Raw genomic sequence first — 25,657 nt, forward strand, 5'->3', positions numbered from 1 at the left:
TGACTGCCTGTCCAGCTGTCGGTCCATCTGCCCGTGCAGGATGTAACTTGAGTAAAACTTAAGATTTCTTCATGAAACTTAGCACACATATTCCTTGGCAAATATATCCTTTATGCCATCTGAAGTCAAAAAATTGTCAAAATCTTAACAGTTCAAGCTCGTAAATATCGAAGATGTGAATCACCTATGGCTGACTTTTTACATGATATATTGATTGGAGAGAATCCTTTTCTGAAAATAGTATGTGTGTATGTACATACATACATTATATATGTAGAGTCTCCGACGACTAAATGTAAACACAACCTCATAAAATGTAAGCATAGGTCTCATTGATCTAGAAAAAATGTAAACTTGGATTTGGTTTCGGACTTGGCTAAATATAAACCAAAGGGTCATTGACCTCATAAAGTAAACTTTGTGCCAATTGACTCCACAATAGCTTAACAAGCTTGATAGAAAGTAAATACAGATTGAATTCGATGTGTATTGAAACATTCTCAAATAAAAGGAATCAATATAACAATACTACTTAATTAAAAGGCTGCATTTCGCTAAAGCTATCAGTACTTTTATAAAAAGAAATCAACAATATATTTTCTAACTTTCTTACTTGCCTAAGTGAGATATGACTTTTTTTGCTCTCGACACTTTTTTTCGGATTACATTCTCTGAGAGAGATTATTATATTAAGCTTAAATTATTTAGTTCCAGTTATTAGTGGGCGTGACTAGAGGAGTTGTGTATGAGACATTTGACATTTATGAATTTTACTATATTTTCTCACGTGATCAACGTCTACTAAAAAGCAATACACTGGGACTCTTTTACGATACCTCCCTTTTTCGGTCTCACTAACTTACACATAACTGAAATCATCAATTTATCCAATAAAATATGACAACAGCCAAGATCTGCAATGAAATCCGCAAAATGTGCGCTTCAATGCTTCCGCAGTTTGGCAAGCAACACACCGCCTTAGAGAAAGGGGATGAGGCGGAAATAACTCCTTTAGTAGAATGTCACACAATAATGTCAAATTTATGACGAAGGCGCTTCGCAAAAACACTTCATGTATCCTTTGATTTTATTTTCGCTGCCATTTGATAGGTTTGAAGATCGGACAATCATTGCGATGATCCAATGAATTTATGAGTATATACAAATTTGACAGTGTCAATGAGGCAATAAAATTGGATATCCTTCTATCATGTAATCGAAGAATGCCTTGGGCTAAATAGAAGATTAGAACAACTGAATAGAAGGGTATGACAGTCTGATGACTTTTATGACTATTGATCGCAGTTTTCGGAAGATCGCACACACTATTTATGCTATCATATTTTTCGTTCCATTATTATTCGTGTCAATAAAATATCAAATGTCACAGCAAGAAATCGATTTCCCAATATCTTAAAAAGTTTATTCCACTATCACATACATATAAATGTATGTGCATACGAAATCATAGCCTTCGTGTGTCCTTCGTGTAAATACCTTAATACTTAGTTCATGATATCATTCTTTTAATCAGTATGTATTCATATATTTATTTCTTAAAAACATTTATGCAACAAACGCGCTCTTAGCAACTTTACATTCTTAATATATACAAAAAAAATAAATGCAGCATTTCCATGTATGGATTGTTTTGAAAATATCAAGCGTACAAAAATATATCTGATTCGGTCATTGACACTAAGGCATCTTAAATAGGAAGACGAATGTCCTGGACTATCACTTTATATAGGTTGTAATTTTTGTCTACTTCATCGTGGGCATGGCTACCGCCGCCTGGGTGTGCGTCACATCGGTTTCGCGCCACAATTGCGTTACGGTCTTGGTTTGTGTGTAGAATTTGATGCCCATTTTACCATAGAAATGGTGATCTCCTCGGAAGGAGCCACGTGTGCCGGTGAACGAGAACATGGGTAGAGGTACGGGTATGGGTACGTTCACACCTACTTGACCTACATCGATTTCGTTGACGAACTTGCGTGCAGTTGCGCCATTAGTGGTGAAGATCGCTGTGCCGTTGCCGTAGGGATTTGCATTAACGGTTTGAATGGCTTCGTCGAGAGTATCGGCTTTCAAAATTACCAAGACGGGTCCAAAGATTTCCTCTTTGTAGCACTCCATATCGGGTGTAACGTCAGAGAGAATGGTGGGGCCAACGAAGTAACCTGCTTCATAGCCAGGTACCTTGACGTTGCGTCCATCTAGAATGAGTTTAGCTCCTTCCTTTACTCCAGATTCAACAAGATCATTAATACGTTTTTTCGATTGTTCACTAATGACTGGACCCACATCAGTGCCGGGCACATGACCAGCATTCACCTTCAATTTCTTGGCGCGCTCAACCAAATCTGGAATCCATTTCTGTGCTTCGCCAACAAACACTGCAGTAGAAAGTGCCATGCAACGTTGACCCGCAGCACCAAAAGCGGCACCAGCCAGTTGGTTCAAGGTATTTTCCTTGTTTGCGTCGGCCACAATAACACCGTGGTTCTTCGCACCCATATTGCTCTGCACACGTTTGCCATTTTTGCCAGCACGCTCATAAATGTATTTACCTGCAGCATCAGAGCCTACAAAGGAAACGGCTTTGATTTCGGGCGCATCACAGATGAAATTGACAGCATCATGTTGACCGTGAATGACATTAACAACGCCAGGTGGGCAGCCTGCTTCATTTAACAGCTCCATCAACAGCATAGTCGAGCCGGGCACACGCTCTGAAGGCTTCAGAAGCATGGTATTACCACAGGTAATGGCCACAGGGAACATCCATAGTGGAATCATGGCGGGGAAGTTGAAAGGTGCTATACCTGCGGTGACACCCAAAGGCAGGACAAGCGAATAAGTATCCATATCGCGTGCCACGTTAGCCACAGTTTCACCCATTGCTAACGAGGGAATGCTGCAAGAGTGCTCAACTACCTCTGTTTCAATTATAAAATATTAATAATATTGGCTGTTAATGCAAAAGTGGGAATAACGGTAAAAAAATACTTACGTAATCCGCGTAAAACGTCACCCTCAGCATCGGCAAGTGTTTTGCCTTGCTCCTTGGTTATGTTCTTAGCCAATTCACCCATATTCGATTTGATCAATGCTTGCAATTTAAACATAACCTGCTGGCGGGATAACACTGATTGCTGGCTCCACGATTTGAACGCTTTTTTGTTAGACTCCAAAGCTGCTTGCATCTCACTCTGTGTGCACTTGGGTACGCGGCTGATGACCTCATTGGTCGCGGGGTCGTGCAAATCGATCCATTCCTTGGTTTGGGACTCTACAAATTTGCCATCGATGAACATTTTTGTAGTTGCTGGAGAAGAAGCGTAGCCGCGCTTGGCCAACAAACGACACTAAAACAAAAAAAGAGAAGCAATGGTATATTTTGCTAAAATAATAACGCTAGAGAGGTATCCTTGATCGTATTTGATTCATTGCCATCAAATACAAAACTGAGTTCCAAGCAACGCACACCTTAAAATCTCATTATTCGGAAATGTACATAGACATGTTTTACACAGTTGGTTTCTTTTCTATTTCAATTGATTTACATACACAAACGGTTGGGTTCGCAGTTTTCCTTGTCGCGTATGGTAAATAATATCTAAATGCATTTTGATACTCTCAGGTCTATGAACTGTTGAGGTATTCAAATTTATTTGATAAAACTGTTGTTTCCAGTTTTAATTGATTTGACATTGCACGGACTCTACTATGAGCAAAAGTCAAAGTGCTTGGGTAAATGCATTAAATCGCATCACATAGGCTTATCAATGAAGGAATATATATATATACTAATGTTATGTACATGCATATATGTATGTATGTGCATACATATAATAAGAGAGTAAGCACTCTCAAGCAGCGAAAAGTTTACTCCAATGCATAATACACATACTGCTTCATAAACCGTTAAATTACAATGTGTGCACATATGTGTATTACAGTGTTTGTTTATATTTTCATAAAAATCAAATTACTTTTTCTTGGTGCCGTAATAGTTTTCAATTACTTTTCATTGCTTTATCGCCAACTGCTTCTTAATTTTCCCTAATTTATAAACACAATATCACATCTTTATTTTTCTTTATCAATTTAATCACAGTAATATATAAAAAAAAAGCTGTACGTACTCAAATTGTTAAACCACAAGTGACAGATATACATACATATGTATAATGAATTATACTTAGTATATATACATATGTATGTATATACCTTGATTATATCTGCATACATATGCCTATTCTTTCCACTTATTAGGTTGACTTGTGAACCGGTTTGTTATCAATTTACATATAGCCTATACTATATACACATATGTATGTATATAAAAAGTATAAGTAATAGATGTATGCATGCCCTGCAGGAAAATATACACTTAAAATCTTGCCAGTTGCTAATTTCACATTTTAAAATTTGATAACACCAATATCTGTTATTTATTATTACTTTCTCGCAAATGACTAACTAAAATTTGGTATCATTTTATCAGTTATGTACTAAGTACTTTTACCTCTATAATTTCAGTTTCGACCGGCGCGAAAATCGAATTCATAATTTACCGACCGGCAGCCACACTCTCAACACATGTCGCTCTTTTGGCCGGCAGCAAGGTGAGCATAATTATACATATTCCATATCTATCTACTTAAATAAAAACACAAAAACAATACAAAAAATATTTCCATCCAGCCGCTAGGCAACGGCAAGCAGTGGTCGTGTTCTACCCGCAAAGAAGTTACATAACATTATTGTGATAATGAATTCACTGCCACGCGTGGTTTCAAGCAAAATAAACACCAATATAACAATTGTTGAGCTGAATTGTTGTTATCTTAATAATGCGGCTGGATGTTAATTGCTTACAATATAAAGACAACTTTATTCATACAATTATTATTAATATTGTATTCTTGTATGCACATTCCATATTACGCCGTTTGATATAAAATCCTCACCTCAGCGCCAATTAAACGAACCAAAGACATCTTCACAGTAATTAACCACGTCACAGCAGAAATATTAAATCAAATTGTGTTTTGTCCAAGCACTGACGAAATGTGACTGAACCAACCCGCACAATGGCTCCACTAGAACTAAAAATTCTTGCGACTAGCGTCCACATGAACAGCGATTTGTGATTTCTAGCCAGCCAACAGCGGCAGCTGAGTGAGCGGCCGACGACAGGTTATCTCCCTTCCAATAGGGGGCCAACTTGGCGGTAGCGCTCGCTCAGAGAGTTGCTATTTATTTATTAACATATGTATACGAGAACCTATCGTGGCGTTGCTATTGAATGCTCCACCAAAGCATTCCAAGTGAAAACTCCTTAATATTCAAATTGGTCATGATTTTGCGTGGAGTCAGTGTAAAGAATATTAACTAGTTTGACTTTTAAAAGTAAAATTTTCCGTACCGCGCTCCGTTTGACTTGCTTGTTTATCTCAAACAAGAAATTCATAAATTGAATCTATAAATAATTGCACGCGTCTCTATTATTTTGCTTGGCGATCACAGATAATATGTATGTACATACGATACACTATATACATATCTGTATGTATATTGAGCGATCATAAGCAGCTAATATGAGCACATACATATATGTATGTATATGTATAAAGAACAATAGCAGAGGCTCGTGTAGGCGTCTACATGTCCATGTGTTAGAGAAATGGGGGCCTGCCAACAAATGGAACATTGTCATTATCTTGTTTACGAGTTGTGCGACAATTGACAGATTTTACGCGTTTATACCCTAAACAGGGTGTATTAAGTAAGAAATTCGGCATGATCTATTTTCCAAGGCAATAGTGCAATCTCCGTAGAAATTGTTCAGATCGGATAACTATAGCATATTTCTGCCAATACAAACTAACGGATAAAAATCAAGTTCTTTTATAGAAACTTTTTTATTTGTGAAGAGTATTCTAGCTAGTTCAGGTTATAGATTGGTTTATACAAGTTTTTTGACTACTTTGTTAATTAGTAATAAGAAAATGTTAACCACAACAACGGCTTCTGATTATTTATCCCTGAAAAAGACACCCATTCGTTTTACATCAGTTCGTTTCTCACAGCCGCCATATGAAGTAAGTCCTAGCTACTCTAATACCGTTACGTTATGAGCAAGGACGTGTCAAAACAAATGCAGCATTGCCAGTCGCATTTGTTAAGTGCGTCAAAGCACAGAACGCCTGATGACAAATCATATAACTCAATTTGGAGCGAAGGCTGTCGCACTCTCTTTTGTAATAAGGAACGCTCACTGCAGTTTATTGTGAGCGCGGAAAGGAACACAAGGAAAACGTCCACAGGTCCTTTTTATTGATTTTTCGTTGCCGAGTAGAAAAAGCAAACTCGAAGTATTTGTCAAATACTCAACTCAAGTGGCTGACAGTGAACGCTTATCGACGAGTACACACAAAATTAGCATATTTGACACGAATTGGCGATTGGCGATTTGCGAAAATTGTTGGGATTGCAGTACATCAAGAATTACTGCTTAGAAAAATATCTAAAACAAAATATACTGCAGTGAGAAGTTATTGCAAGAAAACTTAAAAAACAAATATTTGCAAATGAAAACAAAGCATTTAATTGTGTGAAGAAAATGTGACTTCTCGTTGGAGTTAACGTAGTGAAAACAAGCCGTTCAGTGTTAAAAAGGATAAACATAGAAAAAAAATCGTCCTTCAACAACATTCCATCTGGTCATGAAATGACTTTTTAACAAAAAGTGTATTCGGTATTGGAAACGAGTTTCCAAAATCTAGCGAAAAGAAATAAAATCCTCCAGGCTGCTTCGAAACTCCTTCATTTTGCGGAGGACAGCAAAAAGGTGGTAATATAATTGAATGTCCCAACCTACCCCACACAAGAACTGGCGACTAACGATAAAAATCTGTAAGAGCTCGGAGGGAGCCCTCAAAGCGAAATTCGCCTCCTTAATAGCAATTCATTACAGTTATCGTACAAAACAGCCGCTCATTGTGCCCTCTTCTACTTAATTTCCTGTCGTGCCACAGAATATTGTTTAATCAATAACGAATAGAGCGATTGGTGAACGTAGTGGTTACTACGTTACAACCACCGACACCCCCTCTATGAGCTGCATGTGTGTGTAGCAAAGTTAAAGCTAGTAATCTTTCACCCACCCTCGCAATGCTAAGGCATTCTCAAACTACTTAGACCAAGCAAGTGTACGTTAGCGAGTCTTTTCACACCAACTGAGCGCCACAAATTGCATCCTAAACATGTACAAGACGGTGCGGCATGGCGAGAACAGCCTGCAATATACAATACTGCCACAAAATGATGATTTTCGCATTGAGGGCAAGCTATCAAGTGCCGGCAGTAACTGCAGTTCCACTACTGGACGCAAAGGAAAGGCGCGTCGACCAAAACGGCGCTCATTCTTCGCATACTTGGGATTGATTTTCATTTGTACCGTTATTGTCGGTGCAGTATTGATACCGTTTTTGGTCTCAGCCGAATGCCTGCCCAACCCTACGGAATGGTTCTTAAAGACAAAGGCAGCACTAACACACGGAGGCAACATTAATGGGCTGCATAGAAACAGCGGTGGCCCAAGAAAAGCCGGTGCGAATGGCATTGGCAGTCCACAACACGCGCCGCTACACAACAGCGCCGCCAGCATTGGCCAAAAGGTGGAAATTATCAATCGCGACGGCGTGGAGAAAATAATTTTGCGCGTCAATAAAACACAGACGCAGCCAAATATAAATGTGACTCAAATAAGACCCATTGCTTATGGTTCGGACAAAGAACAGCCTATTCCACCTATTGATGAAAAAACTTCTTCGGCAAACGTTGAATCGCAAACGGCTGTTGAGACTAAGAATGGACTACTCACAACCACAATCCCGGGATTGAGCAACCATGCACTTCAGGATGTGCATGTGTCGGCTAATAATACCACTGTCAAGCAGGCGTCGGATGGAACAGGTAACTTCGTCACAGAAGTTCGGTTCGAATCGGATAGTATTCAGCCCCCCAAGATCGTAGTTATCACCACACAACGTACACAGCTCTCGCAGAATGTGGATGAAATCAGTAGCAACAGCAATACAGAGCTGGACTTCAATGCAAATAGCGTTCAAGTGCCCAGTCGCATAGTTCAAAATATTCCAACAGCTGCAATACGTCCAACAACGTCCTTCTCCACAACAAGCATATATTCCCCACATGCACCGGCGGCTGCCTCCATGGCGGTGGCATCGTCAGCCAATGCTAATGCGATTTCCAATCAAAGCTCCACCATACCCACCATTACGACACGCATAATGCAATTGCCACTGCTCAAGTCTACAGCAAAGAAACCGATCATACCGCCCGTGCTGGTGCGCACGAACTCAGAAATTGTACCACAAAACCAAAACAGCAATAAAGCGCCAACCGAAGACGATGGCATTGCCGCTGATACCAGTGGCAGCGAAGTGTTGGAGGCTATTAAGGTCAACGCGGAAACAAAGAACGCCGCCTGGATTCAGTCGCATTGGCCATACATTGATCCTTCGACATATTTCCAGTGGACTGTAAGCATTAAATCCCGTTTTGACATTACAATAATTGTAGATGATGAGTGTGGACTTGCTTTAAGCTCTCTATTACTATTGTGTCTTTGAAATTACATAAGCTGGACCTAATTGAAAATTTTCAAAAATTAAGATCCTAAATATTGGGTAGTCGAAAAAGTCGTTTCGCATTTCTAATAAAACTTCAACTTAATTTTTTTTATATACATATATACTAACAACTATGTACCATTTTGGTCGACCACTTTTTGCATTTTTCCTCTAGAGACATTATTCCATCATTGTGAAACACTCAACTGCACCGACATCTATTGAAAAAATACGAAAAGACTTTTTCGACTACCATATGATTTCGTGAAAATATTATTTAACTTATAAGAGGGCAGCATACAAACTCAAAGACTATATTTTTAGAAGCATATTTCTTAATTACTCGTATTTCTTATGGAACCTTATGCAAACGACATGCTTCAGTTGGAGTTATGACCTTAGTTCTTCAGTTAAAAGCGTGTGAATAATATTATAAAACTTATGTCCACTTATGCATATCCACCTGCACATATACATGTACACATATACTTAAATCATTAACACATATATATATATACATATGTCTACTTTTGTACTTACATGGCGCTGCTACAAAGGGTTACAAGGAGGATAGCGTTCTGTTACCAGCTTTGCTGGGCTTCGCCTTAATTGGCATGATTCTAATCATTGCAATTTGCTTGATAGCACGCAACAAGCGCGCCATCGTTTCATCGGTGCGCAAGCGAAAGCGCAACGTAAGTACATACATACATATATCGGTTATCTAGAGCTGTAAGTAAGAGTTACTAACTTCGATTTTTTTGTGTTTATTCGCAGGATGTGGAGGAGGCCGGTGCCGACGATAACACAACGCTTTTGACTAATGCAAATCTCTCCGATGAGGATTAAATACGCCACCAAAAACACCACACATTTTGTTGGCAGTCAAACACACACACAGACACATGTTCTCAGCCGGAGCAACCTGCCCTTAAAGAGGTCGCAAATAAAACGACGATCGGTCATGACCACCATTGCCGAACAAGTGAAAGCTGGAACGTTGTGCCGTGTAAACAGATTCGCTACTATTTGTTTGATCGTAGGGTTTATTTTCTCCCAAGTAAGCAAAGCTCACACAGGACACAATCAGCATTATTAAGTGAAGATATTACCTATAGATGTGTTGATAACACACTCAAGAAACCATTAGTATTACCTTATTGCATATATATTCATTTGAAAAGTATGTGAAGCAGATTTGTGAAAGACAAACACAGCAACAAAGTGTGCGTTCGATTGGAAAACTACAAAGCATGCTTTGAAACGCCCAACTTTTATGAATTTTATGTTCAAAGCAGACAAAATTCATATTAAGACTGTTGTATTTAATTCAAAAACGCTGTGTGTTTAAAGTACTAACTATAAGTTAATTAATTATAGTTTCTAAATTTACATATGTATTTAACTCCCAAAGACAATGGTGAAGCGAACAAACAGGCTAGCTATGCAAGCTTAAGAAAATTACATACATACATACGTGTGTGCATGCACAGTAGAGCTAAATGTGTAGGTCCCACTGTATAAAATCAGAAACCCGAAAAAATGCGTATGCAATGTAATCAGAGAAAATTATGTAATTGAGCATAAAATTGAAAACTTCACCAAATCACAAGTAGTATAGACATACAAACGTAAGCCTGCATATAAATATGTATAAAAACAAAGTAAATATCGCAAACGTCCGCTGTATTCGACAGGCATTCGAGAAAGTGCATTTTTCTTCGCGCCAGTTGCAACGCCTAAAAGTAGACTACATGCAACGCCAGTATCTATAATACCTTTAACCTGCTTGTGCCATCTGCAAACATACACACACACACATAAGTACATAAGTAAAAACAGGCTTAGAACTCTTGTAAAAAACAACAACTAAATTTAGATATTCGACTCGCGCTGATCCAATGGCTTTATATGTACTTATGTAACGCTAAACGATCCTGCGCCATAACTGGTACAGCCACATATGTATATGTATATTCCCACACACACACACACAATTGTATAACTGTATTCGCCCCGATATTGTATTGTTGAAACAGCAAATTGAAAGTTGAACAAAAATGTAGTTATCGAACAGAAGAAGAGCAGACATTTGAAAACTATTTTTGTAAGACGATGTGATAGTAAGTAGACAAGCGTAATTAGTGTTAACACGCATATATACAAGCACATGCAACAACAACCAATCTAAATATTTATGTACTGTACAGAGATACCAACACATACACAAATACACAAAAGTTCGCATTGCCAACAACATCATGAGGTGGGTTGCTTGATCTAGACCCTTGCTGCCCATTTTTTATATGATTTTTAATGGCATTTCAAGATTATAAAAAAACTCAAAACAACTTCGAAGCCGTGCTTCCTGGTTGTCATGATTCCAACGCTGTCCTGCGCCGCGACACTAAAACGGCTATAACTTCGAAAATTATTTGAATTTTGAATTTTAAAAAATCCCTGAGAAGAGAGATATTTTTCTTTAGTTTAAATATGCAAAATCATTGCCAAAAAAAGTAGGGTTTTTTTTAATTTCTAGACAAGAATACTCCCAAAAGTTACGCGCGCGTTTGAATTTACATAGTTCGAGTTTCCGTAACGGTAACTGCCTTGGAAATCGTGCAACATTTCGCAGTTACTTTCGGGATTCTGCAATTGTTGCAATGACAGTGGAGGGAGTGATAGCAAACTTTTGTGTATGGGTGTATGTGCGTTTCTTATGGCATATTTAAGTTTAGTTCAGAGTTGCGCACGCACATATGCGCGCATATAAACCGTTAAGTATGTAAATGTAAACTATTTATGCAAAGAAGTGTTAAGCCACGTGAGATATATATATGTGTATGTAAATTGTAGTTTGTACAAATGTATGTGATTGATTTGCATTTTGCATTAGTATTCGTACGCATGCTACATGCCACATGCCACACATACATACATACATTCAAATACAACAAATATTGACCCATAAGTTTGAATAAATGTTAAATTTAAGCGCAACATCACACGAAACTATTTATAAGTGAAGTGCATACACACACACACTATCCTATATAAATGATGCATACACACATACATACATATTTACTTACTTACATACATACATATATGCTGAATGTTTCCGCTTGTTATTCCGGTACTAATGATAATATGCAGCAGACTAGCAAGCAACAAATGAAATAAATGGTTACCTAATTGTTGACAACAACACACAAGCACACACCCACACTTATAAACACACAGTTGAAAATATAAACCTAGCTAAATGCATACCCACTGATCATACAAACCATATAATTAGCAGAGAAATTGGCCGCAATCAAATGTATGTACGCATTTCTTTTGCCGCTTTTACAAAAACAACAATAATAGTGTATGCGCACATGTTTTTATTTATATATAAGTGCAGTTTGTAATTCGCAAGAATCCATCGTATGTAACTCTGAAAATATGTATGGAGGAGACCTTAATCTCGCCGAAGTCCTTACACATGACAACAACAAAAGCAAAAATGTCATTTATGATTAGTAAAAAATAGTTGGCAGCAAACACACTTTAAAGTACATAAAACCCTTTCCAACAAAATATACTATATAATATAAACACAATGATAAAATAAAAATTGGCTTTATTTGTTTTAATTGGCTTAAACATGTGTTCCCATAGTGGACTAAGGGTAATGAGACAACTTACAAAATGTTCCTGTAAACTCTCTAATAATTGTAATTTGCAGTTGCTAATAAATCATGTGTTTGAACTGTTCCGTTCTTGGCTTTGTTACGACACACAACTCAAAGAACATCTTCAATATTTGTTGAAATTATAAACAATATAACCATTCCTTATCAGATTATCATATCGACTTCAGCATGCGCCAATGCGATAGGTCTGAAAATTTTCTTTCATTTGACACCAAAATCATTAAGATCGGTTCAGATTTACCCGAGTTATTCCCATTCAAAGTCTCTTTGTCTCACATACTCCGCTCTGCTCTGCCGTCATGGGCAGCCCTGCTGGGGATCTGCAATTTTTGTAAATTACAAAATTGCCCTTTTCTACCAGGCGACCATAAACGTGCAGCAGGTGGATGCCGGAAAAAAGTGGCTGGTACATGTAGATATGTATTGCCCAGACCCCCGAAAGTATGCAGCAGGTGAGCGCCAGAAAAAGTGGCTGGTACATGTAGATATGTATGCGGCCGGCCAGCGGGTATGTATGTATATATGTGGGTCAACGGATGCGACATGGATAACGGTACCACCCAAGAGGAAGTGTGCAAACCGGAACCGGAAGTGGGGCAGGCGCCAACCCAAACCGGAAGCGAATTCCTGGAAACGGAAGTGACCAAACCGGAAACGGAAGCCGGCCAGACACCAACTCGGGCCGGAAGTGAGTTCCCGGAACCGGAAGTTCGGCTCGGACGCATCCGGTTCCATGATTTGACTTCCGGTTTGGGTTGGTGCTTGGCTGATTTCCGGTTCCGGTTTGCCCACTTCCTCTGGGGTGGTACCGTTACCCATGCCGCATCCGTTGACCCACATGTATACATACATACCTGCTGGCCGGCCGCATACATATCTACATGTACCAGCCACTTTTTCTGGCGCTCACCTGCTGCATACTTTCGGGGGTCTGGGCAAATACATATCTACATGTACCAGCCACTTTTTTCTGGCATCCACCTGCTGCACGTTTATGGTCGCCTGGTAGAAATCGGCGATTTTGTAATTTGCAAAAATTGCAGATCCCCAGCAGCGCTGCCCACGTCAGCAGAGCAGAGAGTTAAGACTTTGAATGGCCATAACTCGGCTAAATCTGAACCGATTTTAATGATTTTGGTGTCAAATGAAAGGAAATTTCAAGCTTTATATAACTGCTGTTAACTGTTTCTAAAATGATTACACAGCGCTTTGTTTTTTACTACACTACCACGAAACTAGTAGTTTATGTATATTCTGTAGAGGATACGTATTCATATATAAATTTACAGATTACCACAAATTCAGAAGTAATACTACACAACTACAAATATAAGCCTACATACATACATATGTATATCGTGCGTACATTTCAATTATCTCATAAGCCGGAAAATTGTAACGCCTAATACAAAACATAAGTTAGCTTTTGCGCCTAAAAATCTACTCAATTTAAATCATTAATAAAGTATATATATACATTTAAATAATAATTATTATTGTTAGGAACTTCCTAAAACTACTATTATTGTTTCACGCACTTCTCATATCATTTTTGTATATTTTTCTCCTTTTGAGCGTCGGTGTGCTGTTTCACGAACTGATTGAAGTTTTGTTCCTCCACATGGTCTTCATTAAAGGTAGGTGCTTCTTCTTCTCGACCTTCTTCGTCCTCTGAACTCTCATTTCCAGGATGTTTCAGATAAATATCAGACAATTCTCGGCCAAGAGCAACCTAAATACAACACATTTCATGATAGGCACATAATTTCATAATTACTCATTACTTACTTCCTCTACAAAACTACCTAAAGGTACTTCGCTTCCTTCACCTTTGCTCTTTGCGATCGCAACCAATTTATCTTCTTTGATTTTCGCTTCTTCAGCTATTTTGGCTTCTCGTAGTTTGATGTATTCTGCTTTATACTCGCTGCGAACAAACAAATAAAGCATAATTAATCTAATTGTACATTTGAATAACAAATTCCATTACCGTTCGTATTCTTTCGCACAATCGCCCACTAAATCATAAAATCGATCAAATCCAATGCCCGTTTTCGACGACACCCCACAAGTTCGTAGATTGCGATAGAACTCATCGAGTGTAAGGGACATGGTTCTTGTCAAATTACTGATATAGTTTTGTTCTTTTTCTAGTGCTTCCTGGAAAGCTTCGAAATCGCTCATCCACTCGACAGCAAAATCATGGTCTTGCACATCTATCTGCAAAATATACAATAAAATTTCGTGAGATATCGGCTTTGATTTTTCATTCTACCACACTCACCTTGTTGAGTGCCACAATGAAAGGCAGACGTGCTTTGTACAATATGGAGCAGGCATACAACATATTCGACATGAATGTTGTCGGGCTTATTGAACGCACAACATCCATCACATAAACTACAACAGTTGGAAACATGGTAGCTAACGCCTCAGTGATTATCGTGCCAGAAGCTGACCATGTAAATACTTCGATTTGTCCAGGTGTATCAATAATGCACCACTTGTGACCCTGCTGTCCAGCGCGCCTTATTAATTCCACCACTTTTTCAAATTTAGTGGCAAACAAATTTAATGAGGTGACAATTCCACCATTCGGACCAAGTTTATACTGCTTCATAACTTCTTTGTAGTTCACGGTATCTCTGATATCAATATTAGCATGGTATGGAGTTTCACGACATGCAGGATCGAGATTTATCACATACGGCTTGAAATGATTAAATGAAAGCTGAGTAAGTTTCTGAACAAATGTGGTCTTTCCAGACCCAGCCATGCCAAGCACAATCATGCATACTGGTGTCGCTACTGGTTCATGCCCGGCTGAAATTGGTGCTTCCTCACTAGCTGATGAACTAGCCTTGAAACTAGAACTCGCCATTATTTAATATATTTGCTAAAATATATAAAACTATACCAATTGCGGAAAATACTTTGCAACAAAAAACGCGCTGTAAAATGGGAGTTCAAGAGATGCCGTTCTGGTAAATTCTATTTAATAATAAATGAAATGCCACATATTTTTTTCTTAATTTTTTTAATAAACCCGGCCAATCTTTTATTTTTATTGTTTAAACCAATTCTTGAGGTACCTACTGGGCGCTGTTAATGTATTTGACTTTGGTTAAATGTAAAATTACTTCTAAAATCAAAAATGTCGTCATATTCAATTCTATATTTTCTTATAAAATTAAGTACGTATGGCAAAGTTATATTTAACCTCAATTAAGGAACATATGCAAAATCAAAACAGCTGACTGTCAAATAGGTGAAGAAATCGGAAGTGTTCGAAATTTGTTTGTTATTTAACAAAATTAAAACAGAAATAAAAATTAAAAAAATAGAAAATGTCTGGAAGATTAATCCTACGTCAGCTCTTTCGACAGGGCGCACTTGCACAACGCATGCCTGTGTTTAAACGATACGAAAGTGCGTCAACAGCTACCGGTACGACCAGCACTACCAAGCAGCCAACTTTCAATAAGGATACTTTAAAGCAGCTTGTAAATACAAATAAGGTTGTAATATTTATGAAAGGTAATCCCGAAACACCAAAATGTGGTTTCAGCAATGCAGTGGTGCAAATACTGCGAATGCATGGTGTACAATATGACGCACATGATGTACTTCAAAGTGATGAACTGCGACAAAGTATGCTTTAATTTACAGTGTTTTCCAAACTATTTCTTATCAAAAATTTAATTTATAGGCATCAAAGAGTTTTCCGATTGGCCCACCATCCCTCAGATTTACATAAATGGCGAATTTGTTGGCGGCTGTGATATTCTATTGCAAATGCACCAAAGTGGCGATTTGATAGAGGAGCTAAAGAAGGTTGGCATAGAATCACTCTTACTGACAGAAGCTAAAAACCCAGAAAATAGCTCTCCAAAAGACACTAAACCCGACCAATAGTAAAATCTTTGAAGAATTAATGGCACTTTGAAAAACTTCTGTTGGATATTTATGTAACTTTTGCGAAATATTAAACATTTATTCTATTATAATGTTAAATATAAATAAAATTGCGTTGAATTTAGTGTGATCACCCTTTCAAAGTCTTTTCTACATACTCTTCCGACGGTGCTTATATTCAGCAAAAGCAAGTAGCTCCAAGATTTTCACATAAATTTGAGTAGGATTACGAATTTCTAATATATCCATACAGTACTGCCGATGTTCGCTAAATACCATATTAGCAATTATAATGGCGATCGAGAAAGCAGTGCGATGATGCAGCTGTTCCACAGATGGAACATTTTTCTTCCGACGTGGTGCCATTTACAAGAAAATTACATAAATTATACAACAAATTTCGAAAAAAATGTTAGGTTCGCTCAATACACGCAAAACCTTCTCGAATTCATAAGAATAAAACCGTTATTTTAACGTGACATACTTTGTATATTTGTATATTATGTACCATATACATACATGTATACATATATAAAGTACAAACCAAACAGCACAGTGGTTTTGTTACAAACAATTTTCAATAAAAAAATCAAACTTCGTATAACTTCAATTTTATTTTCGATTTACCTCTTCGACAATACATTGAATGTATTTTACATTTTTAATTTATTTACTTATTCTTCGATTAGTAATTTACGTGTGAAATATTAAAATATAATAAATATTTTAGTATTTGTTTTTCATATACATATATATTCATTTATATACCTATGTAGGCAATATCGAATCGACATTGGTGCGACATTTTTATTACGGTTGTCTTGCGGTCGGGTGAAATCGTTATTTTTTATCGGTCCCAACCGATACCATAAAATAACCCACCTTGATAAGAGTAAAATTTCAATGCTTTTTTCAATTGCATGAAAACTGCAACTATTACTTAAATACGCCTATATAATACAAACATTTCATACATGTCTAACGAGTAAGACTTTTTCTGCATTAACATACATAACTGCCGTCACTTCAGTAAATTTGTAAATTTTTAATAATATAAACTTTTATACGAATAGTCGGAATAGTTTCTAAACAAAAAAAAAAAGAGTTGTAATGAAAATTAAAGTAGCAAAATATATATGTATGTATGTGCATAATACTATAACGTTCTCATTTAAGGTATGTATTAAGAATTTTGAATTGCTTGGATAATAGCATGTGGGTGTGATGGTACTGCAAAATTTGAATAAATGCCAGCATGAAGGATAAGTTCTTTTTACAAAATACCAATGCCACATATTTCTAAATATTTCTCTTATGTAATTGTCTTTCTAAACTCCAATTGGACCAATGCATTGCAATAAATAAAAAGAAAAGCTGGTATTTTAACTAAAAAGCTCAATTTCAGATTTGCATCTTAACCGAATTTAGCTGCTTGAGACATTTTACAAATATCTGAATGCTATGCGATTGATAGACGTTCCATAAATGACCCTTCTAACAGGAATTCATTGCTATTTGTTAGTATGTCGATAAGCTGCTCAGATTCGCCCGTGTTTATGCTAAAGGGGAAGAATGACGAAATTTCTGGAAGCAATTTACTGCTATTGAATCCATTCAAGGTAGCCGGTAAGGAAGACTTGCGACGTCGCTCTACGCCATCGATCATTTCAATGCTATTACGTCTTCTTGTAGTGTTATCTATGAGGGGCCTTTTTTCACAGGTGCGTTCGTAGTAAATATCTGGTAAATCTTCAAAGTCCTGAAGTTCTAAGCAACGCTGTAATTTGGCAATATTACTCAACAGTAAACGATGATTAAGATCGATTTGTGGGAAGCCGCCGTGTTTGATTTCTAAAATAGGCATCCAACGGTAATAACATTGTTCCCATATTGCCAAATCAACCATGCGATGTTGCGGTTCCAAAAAGCGGTCCTTTGGTATTGTAGAGGAGGTAACAAACAATTGCGGATTGATGGTTGTAAAGCGTTGCTGTTGCCCTTGTTTGATTGAGGAAATTTGTGCGAGTCCGGGTAGCATAACAGCACCTGCTGGTATCGCTACCGAGCGACGATTCTGTTGCTCCTGTCGCTGACGTTGATAGAAAGGATTTGTAAAGAATACCTTATCTTTCTCAGCGAACTGTTCACCCCAATCCCAAACAGGACGCAGTACCAAGTTACCAAAATTAACCGCACGTGCTCGATCCGCCTCGGTATCAAATTGAAATGTATCAAATATTGGTAGAAAACACGAATCCCATAATGTGGTCAAATATGTTTGACTGTACTCAAATTCGTCTGGGAATTGTTGCAACAACTGCCACACGCTGTCAAGAAACAGTAAGAAAACGGGGCTTTCATCCTCCTCTGCTGCATCACCACGAACATGCCCTAATCTAGTTTGAAAAGGATGCTCCAGAGACACCCATTCCTTTTGTACCAAAGATTGAAATCCATCAATTGTCCGAAATAGAGGATCTAGTATTATTTGCGTCAGGCTCGAAATAATGCAACACAAATCCCGGCCATTGGTTTCCTGCAATACACATGTTGTACCGCTTCGCAACGATTCTGCAGCTTCACATGAATATCGTAAACACAGTGACACGTAGAAGAGCCAATTCGACTTTTCCACATTTGAAAGAAATTTGGAATCTTGAACCAGAAATTCTTGGGGACTTTCCGGAGTACAAAGGCGGCGAAACTTTAGGTATGCTCTTTGCACATCTTGTATACTGGGAAGGCGATCCGTCAATTGTAGAAGTTTTAGCGCATGACGTGGATCACACTTTCTCACGAGTTCGAGGGTGACATTTTCCACTTTCGTGTCTTGCTGCATTGCTGGTTTCAATTCTGCTAAACGAACAAGCGATGCATTGCCATAACCATATACCCAAAATGCCGCTCGCGAATCGTAGAAGGCTCGTGATAAATCCAAGAAACGTTCTACTGTGCAGCATTTAGGAATGACAAAGTGAGGCGGTAGGGTGTACTTTGGGGCTTGCAACACGTTTTGTAATTGAGGCACACTATCGGCACTTACAACTTGCCATTCGTTTGAACCACATCGTATTAACTCTCGTGCCCAGTCATTTTTTGTGCTATACATAGTGACACTAGATTTTCCTAACATGGAGTAATATGGCTCGCGATAACAGTACGCAAAACTTAGATCATGACGCGATGGATATGCAAATCGCGCTAAAGCTGAAGCAATCAGTTTGCCATAGTCAGGGCCAGATCTTGAATTTTGGAAGGCGAATTTAAGTAAACGAAAATTTTTGCAAATAATGTGAAGGGCCGTAATACGACTACTCATCACTTTTTGTTGTGCGTCAAGTTTTTTGCGTCTATTTCCTCCACTTAATGCGCTTACGCTTACTCTACCGCCCTCTGCCAGCTGGTACACATAGTCGATGTTATTTAGGGTAACATCGTTACGTTGCAAGTATAGATGCTCCTGATACGATTCTTGGGGAGGTGTTTCCTGTTTATGTCGTTGTAGTGGTACAAATGCCATTTTGAAATTGGTGACACTTAACAACCCGAATATTGCCTGGCGGGACATATCGAGTTCAGAACCTTCAGTAGGTGCAGGCAAAATAGCAGAAAACAGATAAGCGGGTGCCGATGCTACAACAAGTTCGTTAGGTAATAATCGTGGTTTAGCCAAATGAAGGTCCCGCAGCTCTGTTGGAAGCCAATCATCACTACCTTCTTGGCGAGGAATCTATCAAATCGAAATTTAATTATTGAGTATAGCAACTCATAAAGGAAATGCACATTACGAGGTGATGTCATTTTTCCTCATAACGGTACACTAAGTTCAATTGAATATAATCGACTTCAAAAGTATTTTATTATACTTACATCTCCAGGTGAGGGTGCAACATAACTCAAAAAAGTATTTCGCTTCCGGTCCGAAATACTAGCCATGTTTGGTGATAATTGCCTACCGTCTGCTTGTTGTCGACCTTCTTCCTATGTACTATATTCAATGCTATAGATATTGTCACCGTCGCTGGTTGAATTTTAATATTCAGTTAACGCAATGTTGCTACCTAAATGTTTGTGGTTGCAATGTAGTGTTGGTTTTATCCGTTCTATCGCGTCAAAAAGCTAGGTGATTTGTGGGCGGGCGTGTTGCAAACGCCAGAACAAGCACTGCGTCCGCCCTCTGTGTCAGCACTGTACTTTAGCTTAAATCTATTTTCTTTGATGTTTTGGTCGTTTTTCCTTGCTTTGCATGAGATAAGTAATGATAGTACTTCCCGACGAATTTGGCAAATTTTGTTTTCTTTATTCATGTAGTGTCATCACAAACGTCATACCAAAGATTTAATAAATCTATATTAATTTTTCTTTTCACTAATTTTCAAAGGTTCACTTATGATGGCATTTTTTAATTCTAAAGCAATTCAAATGCTAATATTTATTTTTCTGGACGAATTTCATATTTTTTAGTAGAATGAAGTTAAAAAAATTCACTTTCAATTACTTTTAGCTTATTTCCCAAATCACTTTGATCAATTGCTTTCATTGACATTCCTTGTTTAACAATCAGGGTAGCATTTTCACTTAATTAGTGCAGTTTGGATATTAGCACTTTTATCCATAATTCATATTTATTTAAATTATTTACATACATTGTTTCGTATAAAAACAATATTATGAACAGAGAGTTAGATATATTTGTAATTCATTATATTTAGGTGTTGAAAATCTTATTGATGTGAATGAAAATATATTTGCTTCACTCTTATTAAGCCTTTTTTACGGTCATGTACAATCGTAAGAGAACGTTCTCTGCTACAACCGCTCTCTCACCAATAAGAGAGCGTAAAAATCTAGTGGGAAATGCGAACGTGGACTAAACGTCAAAGCAAACAGAGAAGAACAAAAACTCATCAGTAGGATTTAATTTTCGGTCACTTTGCTTTCATTTTTCGATGGAGGTTGCGGTAAATTTGGTTAAGGAAAAAATCCAGAACGTTTTTATTACTTTTAATAAATTATAAATAAAAAGAATTGCAACAAATTCACAAAATTCAAAACCTTGACTACAAAACGCTACTGCAAACAAAAAATAATAATAATAATAGGGATTATCCAAAATTCAAGAAGATAGTGAAAAGGTTTATGATTATTCGAAGATTTTCGAAATTGTTGGTGACAAAAACATCTTTGGAATATTATTTTGACCTTACCAATTGCTACACGCCTGTAGCACAAGCGAAATCACTAAATATTACATCGGAATACCTTCTACAACGGGGAACATCAACTCGTTTTTCTCGTCGAGGATATTTTAGAAATAGTTTCTCAAACACAGACATGGTGAATACAGAATCTTCTGTGAAATATTTGGAAATTCCTGATAAATCGGAAAGCGACAAAAAACATTATAAGTAAGTAAAAACTATAATACTTTCAGTTCATTTTTGAGTTTGACAATTTTTCTTACAGAACATTATTATTGAGTAATGGTATTCGAGCATTGCTTGTGTCGGACCCTACACCGGTGCCGCATTGTGGACTAACTTCTTCATCGTCCTCATCATCTTATGACTCCACAGGCGACTCTTGTGCTGAAGAGAGTAGTAGTACCAGCAGTGAAGATGAAGAATCTATGAGCACATCCACAACAGACAATGGTGAAAGTGATTCAGACTTAGAGTCAGAAGAAGGTTAGTTTTACACAACCTTATACGACTATATACGACTATCTATAAATGCATCAATTGAAATGTAAACTATATCGACTCTACAGGTGACGAGAAATTGGCTGCGTGTGCATTGTTGGTCGACGTTGGCTCATTCACGGAACCCACCGAATATCAAGGGCTAGCCCATTTCCTGGAACATATGATCTTTATGGGATCAGAAAAGTATCCAGCGGAGAATGCGTTTGATGCACACATTAAAAAATGTGGCGGATTTGACAACGCGCATACGGAGTTCGAAGAAACATGTTTCTATTTTGAGGTATCTGAAGAGCATTTAGACAGTAGTATGGATTATTTCTCTGCATTGCTGAAAGCACCACTTATGAAAAAAGAAGCAATGACACGTGAACGTGATTCTGTTGAGTCCGAATTTCAGCAAATTGTACATGACGACGAAGTTCGCCGAGATCAACTTGTAGCTGCCTACGCTACACCAGGCTACCCACATGCCACGTTCCCGTGGGGCAATCTCAAAACTCTTAAAGATGGAATAAGTGATGATGATCTACATGCAATGTTACATGAATTTCAAAAGCGACACTACAGTGCTCATCGTATGTGTGTTTGTGTACAAGCTCGTCTTCCCATCGACGAGTTGGAGCAAATGGTTGTGAAACACTTCTCGGGTATTCCTAGTAACGATCTTCCGGGTTTAGATCTTTCGCCATACAATTATCGAAACGCTTTCCGAAAGGAATTTTTCGAAGAAGTATTTTTTGTTAAACCAGTGGAAAATATTTGTAAACTAGAACTTACATGGGTACTGCCGTCTATGATAAAGGTTTGGATATTGATAATTAAAAGTACTACATATATTTTCTAATCAATACCTCTCGTTCGTATAGCAATATAAAACAAAACCAGATCAATTTATTTCACATTTGATTGGATACGAAGGAGAGGGCAGTTTATGTGCCTATTTAAGGAAACGCTTGTGGGCATTGGAACTTACAGCGGGGATCGATGAAAGCGGTTTTGAATCAAATTCTATTTATTCTTCCTTTGTTATCGGAATCTTTCTGACTGACCGCGGTTTCCAGCATCTCGACGAAGTAGGCGCAAAATACGATTCTATATCTATTAGATTTAATTTTCTAATTTTTATTTTAGGTACTTGCTGCTAGTTTTGCCTTTATTAAACTCTTTGCCGGCTGCGGCCCATTCAAAGATGCTTTCACAGAGTTGCAAAAAATTGAGGCGACTAACTTCCGGTTCGAATCTCAGCGTCCGGCTTTGGACAATGTGGAGAAATTAGCTGTAAAAATGAAATATTATCCACCGAAGGATATATTAACTGGCACTGAATTGTATTACGAGTACAATGAAGATCACATTCAAGATGTTGTAAAGCATTTAAACGAATTCAGATTCAATATAATGATCACCTCGCAACACAAATATGAAGGTGTAACATATGACAAAAAAGAAAAATGGTTCAGTACTGAATATACCACAATTAAAATGCCTCAAAAATGGCGTGAACTCTGGGAGAATTCAAAGCCCATGCCAGAGTTGTTCCTGCCGAAGCCAAATCGTTTTATTTCGAATGATTTTCGTTTACACTGGGAGGAAAACGGAAAACCAGAGTTACCGACTGCCCCTAAGAAAATACTTCAGACGGATATATGTGAATTGTGGTTTAGACAAGATGATAAGTTTCTCCTACCTGAGGCTTACATGTATTTTTATTTTATATCACCACTATTACGCAAGGATCCCAAAAAGTAAACACCACACTTTTTTCCATTGTAGAAAAATTTACTTATTTCTATTAATGTCTACAGCGACGCTCTGTGTGCACTTTATGAGAGATTAGTTAAATTCCGACTTAGTGAAGAATTGTATCCAGCCACTGTTGCAGGCCTTTCGTATCAATTCTACACTGCCGAAAAGGGCATAATACTAAAGGTATGTATACTTGACATAACTTTAGATTCACTACGATTAATTTACTATTTTATTTTGTATTATTTCAAGGTGAATGGTTATAATGAAAAATTACATTTGCTTGTGGGCATTATAACCAAAGCTATGGTGTCAATGCGTGAACACATAACGGAAGATCAGTTTAATATATTCAAAACAGATCAGAAGAAATCTTATTTCAATTCATTGATCAAGCCGAGAACTCTCAACAAGTAAGAAATTTGAAAACTTGTACACAGCCTAGCCTAAAAATCCGTATTGTTTACTTTTTAGGGATATTCGTTTAAGTATCGTAGAGCACATCCGCTGGCCCATTATAACAAAATATAAATGTTTAGATAGCCTTACATTAAATGATGTGTTGCACTTCTCCGACGCCTATACGAGTGAATTATATTTGCAGACACTAATGCAGGGTAATTTGACAGAGGAGTCAGCACATAATGTAATGAATTCCGTGTTAACTACTCTTAATTGTCGCAATATCAAGGAGGTATAGTAAATGTGAAACACTTTACTACTAAAACTTTATATTTTTTAATATCTTTTTGCCTTAGACTAAATACATTGAGAATCGTACCGTCCAGTTGCCTCAAGGTTCTCACTTCATACGCTGCCGTTCTCTTAATGAAGAGGATGTGAACACTGTAATTTGTAACTTTTACCAAATAGGCCCGTGTTCTCTGCGAGTCGAAAGCATCTTGGATCTATTAATGATGTTTGTTGAGGAACCATTATTCGACACACTCCGTACGAAGGAGCAGCTGGGATACTATGTTTCGGCATCAGTGCGAATGAACTATGGCATAATTGGTTACTCAATCGCTGTAAATTCACAGGAAACAAAGTTTAGTGCCGCTCATGTGGACGAAAGGATTGAGGTGTTTCGAGGAAAAATGTTGCAAATTTTGGAAGAGATGAGTGAAGAAGACTTCGAACATGTTCGTGAGTCGTTAATAAAAATTAAGCAGGTTGTCGATATATCACTCGCCGAGGAAGTGTCTCACAATTGGGAGGAGATCACATCCGAGGAATATGTTTTCGATCGAAGGCGGCGTGAAGTTGACGTTTTGCGAGCGCTAACTAAGCAAGACATAATCGATTTTTGCCTAAACAACGAACGAACCAATTTACGCAAGTTGTCGGTGCAAGTAATCGGCAATAAGGACGCAGTGCGCTCAAAGCGTTCGGCTAAACGTGACGAGGAGAACTCCAATGAGGACAGCGCGGGCAGTAGTGGCAGTGAATCGGAGGTCGATGATGAAGAGCTTTTCAATGCATTAGCTAGCAAATTGGATGTGCGGTTCATACCGAAGGATGGGGACGCAACAACAATAGTAGACATTAAGGACTTTAAGGAAAACTTGCATATATACCCGATTACTAAAACTAAATTGGAAAATGGTACAGAGCGTTCGCAGATGGAAATAATAGAGGAATGTTAAAAAGTCACGACGGAAGATTAGAGTTTTGAAGAGTTCTTGGAAAATCCGGTTACACATAGTGGACTGGCGGTGGTTCAACATAAATTTAAAAGCAATGATGTGCCCTGCATTAGTAATTACCACTTTTTTTTCGCAGTAGTTTAAAAAACCGAAATAATTTGAAAATTTTGAGTCAATAAAATGAATTCACTTACAAGTGAACATATAAAGAAAATGGTACTAAACTCATTCATCACTAAATGGAGTACATGTGGTGGAATTAATCGTTGGCCTTT

At 37.7% G+C, this 25,657-nt stretch overlaps 6 protein-coding genes across 6 annotated transcripts; 3 read left to right on the forward strand and 3 right to left on the reverse strand.

Moving 5' to 3' along the window:
• Positions 1 to 1,521: 1,521 nt before the first annotated feature.
• On the reverse strand, positions 1,522 to 5,134 carry LOC105230362 (probable methylmalonate-semialdehyde dehydrogenase [acylating], mitochondrial). The gene is made up of 3 exons (XM_011211092.4): positions 4,980 to 5,134; positions 3,017 to 3,371; positions 1,522 to 2,942 (listed from the first exon to the last, which is right to left on the reverse strand). Exons 1-3 carry the CDS (start codon positions 5,007 to 5,009, stop codon positions 1,765 to 1,767), a joined length of 1,563 nt encoding a protein of 520 aa, XP_011209394.2. The 5' UTR covers positions 5,010 to 5,134; the 3' UTR covers positions 1,522 to 1,764.
• A 12-nt stretch (positions 5,135 to 5,146) lies between these two features.
• On the forward strand, positions 5,147 to 11,142 carry LOC105230364 (uncharacterized). The gene is made up of 3 exons (XM_011211093.4): positions 5,147 to 8,579; positions 9,227 to 9,364; positions 9,447 to 11,142. The coding sequence occupies exons 1-3, from the start codon at positions 7,278 to 7,280 to the stop codon at positions 9,516 to 9,518; spliced, it is 1,512 nt and encodes a 503-aa protein (XP_011209395.2). The 5' UTR covers positions 5,147 to 7,277; the 3' UTR covers positions 9,519 to 11,142.
• Positions 11,143 to 13,578: 2,436 nt separating this feature from the next.
• On the reverse strand, positions 13,579 to 15,389 carry LOC105230369 (GPN-loop GTPase 1). Its single transcript, XM_019991793.3, has 4 exons — positions 14,655 to 15,389; positions 14,361 to 14,590; positions 14,159 to 14,297; positions 13,579 to 14,102 (listed from the first exon to the last, which is right to left on the reverse strand). Exons 1-4 carry the CDS (start codon positions 15,249 to 15,251, stop codon positions 13,917 to 13,919), a joined length of 1,152 nt encoding a protein of 383 aa, XP_019847352.1. The 5' UTR covers positions 15,252 to 15,389; the 3' UTR covers positions 13,579 to 13,916.
• A 226-nt stretch (positions 15,390 to 15,615) lies between these two features.
• On the forward strand, positions 15,616 to 16,428 carry LOC105230368 (glutaredoxin-related protein 5, mitochondrial). Its single transcript, XM_011211099.3, has 2 exons — positions 15,616 to 16,021; positions 16,080 to 16,428. The coding sequence occupies exons 1-2, from the start codon at positions 15,718 to 15,720 to the stop codon at positions 16,283 to 16,285; spliced, it is 510 nt and encodes a 169-aa protein (XP_011209401.1). The 5' UTR covers positions 15,616 to 15,717; the 3' UTR covers positions 16,286 to 16,428.
• Positions 16,429 to 16,880: 452 nt separating this feature from the next.
• LOC105230367 (myotubularin-related protein 10-B) lies at positions 16,881 to 20,904 on the reverse strand. The gene is made up of 2 exons (XM_011211098.4): positions 20,156 to 20,904; positions 16,881 to 20,015 (listed from the first exon to the last, which is right to left on the reverse strand). The coding sequence occupies exons 1-2, from the start codon at positions 20,219 to 20,221 to the stop codon at positions 17,745 to 17,747; spliced, it is 2,337 nt and encodes a 778-aa protein (XP_011209400.2). The 5' UTR covers positions 20,222 to 20,904; the 3' UTR covers positions 16,881 to 17,744.
• Positions 20,905 to 21,200: 296 nt separating this feature from the next.
• Positions 21,201 to 25,596, forward strand: LOC105230366 (nardilysin). Its single transcript, XM_011211096.4, has 9 exons — positions 21,201 to 21,693; positions 21,752 to 21,972; positions 22,056 to 22,792; positions 22,857 to 23,063; positions 23,122 to 23,735; positions 23,796 to 23,919; positions 23,989 to 24,149; positions 24,211 to 24,430; positions 24,495 to 25,596. The coding sequence occupies exons 1-9, from the start codon at positions 21,425 to 21,427 to the stop codon at positions 25,380 to 25,382; spliced, it is 3,441 nt and encodes a 1,146-aa protein (XP_011209398.1). The 5' UTR covers positions 21,201 to 21,424; the 3' UTR covers positions 25,383 to 25,596.
• The last annotated feature ends 61 nt before the right edge of the window (positions 25,597 to 25,657 follow it).

The sequence above is a fragment of the Bactrocera dorsalis genome, chromosome 4, assembly GCF_023373825.1.
Source record: "Bactrocera dorsalis isolate Fly_Bdor chromosome 4, ASM2337382v1, whole genome shotgun sequence".
Taxonomy (NCBI): Eukaryota; Metazoa; Arthropoda; class Insecta; order Diptera; family Tephritidae; genus Bactrocera; species Bactrocera dorsalis.

What these genes read in the sequence shown, in the direction of transcription:
- LOC105230362 (XM_011211092.4), bottom strand. Translation starts at nt 5,009, where the DNA reads ATGTCTTTGGTTCGTTTAATTGGCGCTGAG. An exon ending in TTCGTTTAATTGGCGCTGAG is followed by an intron (nt 3,372 to 4,979) that starts GTGAGGATTTTA and finishes TTTTTGTTTTAG; the next exon opens with TGTCGTTTGTTGGCCAAGCG. An exon ending in TGACGTTTTACGCGGATTAC is followed by an intron (nt 2,943 to 3,016) that starts GTAAGTATTTTT and finishes TAATTGAAACAG; the next exon opens with AGGTAGTTGAGCACTCTTGC.
- LOC105230364 (XM_011211093.4), top strand. Translation starts at nt 7,278, where the DNA reads ATGTACAAGACGGTGCGGCATGGCGAGAACAGCCTGCAATATACAATA. An exon ending in CGACATATTTCCAGTGGACT is followed by an intron (nt 8,580 to 9,226) that starts GTAAGCATTAAA and finishes GCTGCTACAAAG; the next exon opens with GGTTACAAGGAGGATAGCGT. An exon ending in TGCGCAAGCGAAAGCGCAAC is followed by an intron (nt 9,365 to 9,446) that starts GTAAGTACATAC and finishes GTTTATTCGCAG; the next exon opens with GATGTGGAGGAGGCCGGTGC.
- LOC105230369 (XM_019991793.3), bottom strand. Translation starts at nt 15,251, where the DNA reads ATGGCGAGTTCTAGTTTCAAGGCTAGTTCATCAGCTAGTGAGGAAGCA. An exon ending in TCATTGTGGCACTCAACAAG is followed by an intron (nt 14,591 to 14,654) that starts GTGAGTGTGGTA and finishes TATATTTTGCAG; the next exon opens with ATAGATGTGCAAGACCATGA. An exon ending in TGTGCGAAAGAATACGAACG is followed by an intron (nt 14,298 to 14,360) that starts GTAATGGAATTT and finishes GTTTGTTCGCAG; the next exon opens with CGAGTATAAAGCAGAATACA.
- LOC105230368 (XM_011211099.3), top strand. Translation starts at nt 15,718, where the DNA reads ATGTCTGGAAGATTAATCCTACGTCAGCTCTTTCGACAGGGCGCACTT. An exon ending in AAGTGATGAACTGCGACAAA is followed by an intron (nt 16,022 to 16,079) that starts GTATGCTTTAAT and finishes TTTAATTTATAG; the next exon opens with GCATCAAAGAGTTTTCCGAT.
- LOC105230367 (XM_011211098.4), bottom strand. Translation starts at nt 20,221, where the DNA reads ATGGCTAGTATTTCGGACCGGAAGCGAAATACTTTTTTGAGTTATGTT. An exon ending in TTGCACCCTCACCTGGAGAT is followed by an intron (nt 20,016 to 20,155) that starts GTAAGTATAATA and finishes TCGATTTGATAG; the next exon opens with ATTCCTCGCCAAGAAGGTAG.
- LOC105230366 (XM_011211096.4), top strand. Translation starts at nt 21,425, where the DNA reads ATGATTATTCGAAGATTTTCGAAATTGTTGGTGACAAAAACATCTTTG. An exon ending in TTACGCAAGGATCCCAAAAA is followed by an intron (nt 23,736 to 23,795) that starts GTAAACACCACA and finishes TAATGTCTACAG; the next exon opens with CGACGCTCTGTGTGCACTTT. An exon ending in AAAAGGGCATAATACTAAAG is followed by an intron (nt 23,920 to 23,988) that starts GTATGTATACTT and finishes TATTATTTCAAG; the next exon opens with GTGAATGGTTATAATGAAAA.